This window comes from Dasypus novemcinctus, chromosome 25 (assembly GCF_030445035.2).
Source record: "Dasypus novemcinctus isolate mDasNov1 chromosome 25, mDasNov1.1.hap2, whole genome shotgun sequence".
Lineage (NCBI taxonomy): Eukaryota > Metazoa > Chordata > Mammalia > Cingulata > Dasypodidae > Dasypus > Dasypus novemcinctus.
The window spans coordinates 27,574,239-27,579,099 of NC_080697.1; the positions used below are offsets into that span (position 1 = coordinate 27,574,239).

Below are 4,861 nucleotides of genomic sequence, written 5' to 3' on the forward strand. Positions count from 1 at the left end.
CGCCCATTCCTCAGGCTGTGAGTAAAGGTACTTTAACCGGCTATTAGAGCCAAGCCGAGGATATCACTTCATTATTCCAGAAAAACGCCTCAACGTCTAAAGGGCAGAGTGAGGCGGACCAAGAGCAAGGAGAAGAGAGACCTGGGGAATGAACCCCCTAGCCAAGAGGCGAGCAAGGCCCGCGAGGGGCGCCGGCTTCCCCTGCCCCCCTCACCTGGAGGCCGGCGGCCAATCCGCGGCGCGGCCCGGGTCCCCGCGGCCAATGGGAAGGCGGCGCGCACGCTCCCCCGGGGCTATAAGTGCGCGCGGCGCCGCGGAAAGTGAAAGTGGGGGTCGGGCGCCGGGGCCGCGCCGCCAGGATGCTCGGGGCCGCGGCAGGCGGCCGCACGCCCCGGAGCCCGCCGCGGACCCCGTCCAAGCCGCTCACCTCCTTCCTCATCCAGGACATTCTGGGGGACGGCGCGCAGCGCCCCGCGGGCAGCCCGGAGCCCGGGTCCCCGCCTCAGCCCCCGCGCCAGCCGGAGCGGAGGCTTGACCCTGCCACGGAGCCCGAGGGAGGAAGGAGAGGCCGCGCAGGGGGGCCGGAGGCCGCGCCCAGCGCCCACCCCAACTCCGCGCCTGCAGACGCCGAAGAGTTGGCGGAGCCCGAGCCAGGTAAGTCAGCAGGGGCCGGGCGGGCCGGGGGCAGGGCCGGGGGCCGCGGAAGGTAGCGGAAGAGCCCGAGAGGCTGGACGGGCGCTGAGGCCCGAGGGAAGGGTGCCCCAGGGCAGCCCGCACGAGCTGGGGATGCCGGATGCGGGGGTTCCCCGCCCGCCCCCGCCACGCGTGGGGAATAATTCATCTTGAGCCCCAATGTCAGGGCAGCGCACGATTTTGACCTCGTTTTGCTCCGCGGGCTCTTGGCCCTCCTGGGCTCCAAAGCCAGCACGCGCGCAGCGCTCCACCGCCAAAACCGAGGCTCCAGGTCCTCGGAGGTCGGAGCAGAAAAGCCAGATACCGTGGTCCTCCAGCTCCCAGCGACCGCGCGACGACCCACGATTGGCACCAGCCCCGCGTTAACTCCTGAAGTTACCATAACTAATAATAATTTACTAATATTAATAAATTCGGGCTTGACCAGTAAAGACTCCTAATGCTTCCGAAACTCGGCCCTGAAACAGTAAATTTGGACGTTCCCCCGGGTTTCAGGAGATGGAGCACCGTTGGAACATTTTAGAGTAGATCTGCTTTCTTTCCCATCACCTCTTATGAGGCAACCTAAAGCTCGTTTAGAAGGAAAAGGATTAAAGCAAGAGAATAAACTTGCAGCTGCAGTTAACTCTTGAGCCTCTTCCTATCGCACAAGACCTCTTTTGGACACCTGGATGTCAACACCGGCTGCCTTTTGGTCCCACTTTGCCAGGTATCTTACCCTCCTCCCATTCCTCCTCAAGGCACACATATTCAGAATCCCTACTGAGTTCAGCCACTAAATGCCTGGCCTTTAACTTTGGGTTCTTGCTGATTATTAGAAAACTAATACATAATATACTTACTCCTTCCCCCTCTGGAGAGTTCTTTAGTCATGTGAAAAAAGTGAAATGTATCCAAGATAACAGTGGCCTGTTTGTTCACTCACTAAAGAGATAAGGGTGGACTGAATTCTGTTCTCTTCCTTGCTAACATGTAACTTCTTGCTTCCCATCCCTCTTTCCTCCCTCTCCTTTCCAGAGAGGCACTTTGAGACCTACCTGTTGGACTGTGAAAACCCCTCAGGCGCCTTACCAAGCCTCCCCCAAGGCCCCAAGCAGCCGCAGAAGCGCTCCCGAGCTGCCTTCTCTCACACGCAGGTCATTGAGTTAGAGAGGAAGTTCAGCCATCAGAAGTACCTGTCAGCCCCTGAAAGGGCTCACCTGGCCAAGAACCTCAAGCTCACCGAGACCCAAGTGAAAATATGGTTCCAGAACAGACGCTACAAGACCAAGCGAAAGCAGCTCTCCGCTGACCTAGGAGACCTGGAAAAGCACTCCTCCTTGCCGGTCCTGAAAGAGGAGGGTTTCCCGCGGGCCTCCCTGCTCTCCATGTATAACAGCTACCCTTACCACCCCTATCTGTGCTGCTTGGGAAGCTGGAGCCCCCCCTTCTGGTAACGCCTGCTTAGAGGACAGCCATTTAGGACCAAAAACTGCCTTCGCAGGTTGTCTCTCCGGAAAGCAAAAGGGGCCAAGGTCTGGGGGTTTGGGAGCAAGAGGTGCACAGACCAAAACGTTGGAGGTTGCCATGGAAATCTTAGCTTCTTCACTGGTGGGCCAATGAAAGCTCTGGGACAGTGAATAATTTAATATTTAAATAATTCTCTCAACATACAATTTAGGTCATTTTTGCTTTTAGCAACCTGTTTGAAAGGAGGGCAGGACAGAAAAGGTAAAATTTTGTATGAGCCACCCATGTTACTTCTGGGGTTTCTGTGCCTCCAGTTCCATCTTCAGTGTAATTCTGAAAGAGTAAGTAGTACAAGACTCACTTGCTGTGATTTTAAGACAAACTGTATAAACAGAACTCAACTGCAAGGGTGGGCCTGTTCTAGAAAAGCCTCTGCATGTCCAAGGCAGAAGCCTAAGGAGGGTCTCCTCTCTGCTGCTGGGGGCCATTCCTTTTTTTTTTTTTAATATTGACAGAAGATTTTTTTAAAAAAGCCTCTTCTGAACTTTTTTGCCTTAGGCCTCAGAATTTAGACTCAGAAGCTTCCTGGAGTTTTCAGGCTATGATTCATACTTTCACATAATTCTTTACTATAAGGTTCTTCCTTCATTTTTATTTTTATTTTTCTGTTCCACTGCATTCACCCACTGAAAGGCTCCTTTTAAGCCCATACTTTTAGTCTGTCTACACCTAACATAAGCCTTCCTTATTTAGCCCTGAGACCTGGTCTCTTTTTTATTTTTTTAAGTTTTTTTTCTCTCCAGGGTTTAAAAAAAAAAAAAGTAGGGGGCAGATTCTGAATTGGCTAAAACACATGCATTAAAAACAACACAGCAATACTTATTTCTTTCCTTTAAAAATATATGGCATTAAATTCCAAATCCTATTTAAAGACCTGACAGATCTAGAAGGTCCCTGCTGCTTTTATAAGACTTGCTGGTAGCTCTGTTGTTACCGTTCAAAGTTTGACAGCCCTTTTGCCTTGGAATCCCTATAGGCAGAGGAGGTAAGAGACCTGGGGCTCGTACACACAAGGAAGAACACTGCACACTGAAGGGCTGCTATCATGGAGCTGTCTAGTGGAATAGATGGCTCAATGCCAGGGGATGGAAGAAAATACTGCCCAGACTTAGGCTGAGCAAGCTGAAGGGTCTGATAGGACTTTGCAGGAAGAGGCTACAAAAAAGGAAACAGTTTTCAAAACACATTATTGTCACTTCCATCACCAAATAAAGATACTGTCCAGATATTTCAGGAACCATGTTTAATGCTTATAATGGGTTCCCAAAATGGGTGACCAAGTAACTATAGAGTGAATGAGCAGAGGGCAAAGAGGAAATGTGGCTGTCCTGTTTCTATCCTATTATCTCAGGTGACCTTGTGGTAAAGAGACAGCAGAATAAAGCTAATTACTGATGAGCTACCCTGAGGCCTGGAAGTCTCTCGATCCCACTACTTAATTCTGTTCAGTGGAAACCTTTCAATTTCCTCCTATTAAAAGGGCCAATTTACTGTTGGTGGCCAAAGTGCCAGTGTAAGTTGATAGAAAGTCGGCCCATTTCACCCGATTTTCAGTGGTTTGGGATTGATATAGAAATACTGTTAAATGTGATGTGCTGCTGAGAGTCACCGTAATACTTACTAGCACAGCAGGCAGAATAGCCTAAATTACTTTCTCTTTTTTACATGTCTTTTAAGATAAGTGTTCAGTATTCCCTTTCCACTCAGTACACTTTCCCTCCCCACCCTCTGAATTTAATTCTTTCAACCTGGGATTCTGCAAGTATTAAATATTTTAGTGTGATGCATATTGTGTTACAAAAGAAGTCTTTGTCTAAAAAAAATTTTTTTTGTGAATCCATCTTGTTTCTCTCCCCTCCCCCCCATTGAAGCTAGTCTGTCACTCATGTCTTAACTGGTAGAAAGAAAATTTGAAGAACTAGTATATAGGCATCTGACAAGTGAACTGGATGGTGCCTTGAACATTTCACCCAGACAGCCTATTTCTGTCCTGTTTAATAAATTAGTTTGGATTCTCCACATGCATAACAAACCCTGCTCCAATTTATAACATAAAAGCCTGTGACTTGAAGTTTAGTAAAGTAGCCCCAACCAAACTTTATTTTTCTATGTATTTTTTGCAACAGTGTTTTTAAAAATAAAGTACTGTGTCTTTATTAGAAATATCTGCCTGTGCCTTTCTGTTTCCTAAAGATTGCATGCTATTTACCTTAAGTACTTCTGGTTACCATATTCCCACCCTCAGCCCACCTGAAACCCTCTGAAGATCAAATAATCAGAAGCACCAGCTTAGCCAGTAGCAGCTAATGGTCATTGTTTTACACATGCACTGTCCTCAATTCCTTGCAAGTCAGGGGAGAAGATATTTCTGTATTCAGTTTAATAATTACCTGCTCTCTCCGAGAGATACTGTTTGTTTAAATAAAGAACATTAGATCTTTACTTTTTTTTTTTTTTAAGACTGTCAGGAATACAAAGACCACAGCAATACTTCTTTAAAAAATCCCCTATTATTTCCCCCTAGCCTCGAGCACTGCGACTGCTCCCTGCCCTCTTGGCCCCTACAGCTCTGTGAAAATGTCATCTTCATCCAGAGCCGATAGACCTTTTGCAAGTGACCCCTTTCATTTGGAATCACAAATATTGAAGAAAGGTTTTA

The 4,861-nt window shown here is 48.4% G+C and overlaps 1 protein-coding gene across 1 annotated transcript; it reads left to right on the forward strand.

Annotated features, from left to right (window-relative positions):
- Nucleotides 1-359: 359 nt before the first annotated feature.
- On the forward strand, nt 360-4,365 carry NKX3-1 (NK3 homeobox 1). Its single transcript, XM_004459518.5, has 2 exons — nt 360-654; nt 1,711-4,365. Exons 1-2 carry the CDS (start codon nt 360-362, stop codon nt 2,127-2,129), a joined length of 714 nt encoding a protein of 237 aa, XP_004459575.2. The 3' UTR covers nt 2,130-4,365.
- Nucleotides 4,366-4,861: the final 496 nt, after the last annotated feature.

What these genes read in the sequence shown, in the direction of transcription:
- NKX3-1 (XM_004459518.5), top strand. Translation starts at nt 360, where the DNA reads ATGCTCGGGGCCGCGGCAGGCGGCCGCACGCCCCGGAGCCCGCCGCGG. An exon ending in GTTGGCGGAGCCCGAGCCAG is followed by an intron (nt 655 to 1,710) that starts GTAAGTCAGCAG and finishes TCTCCTTTCCAG; the next exon opens with AGAGGCACTTTGAGACCTAC.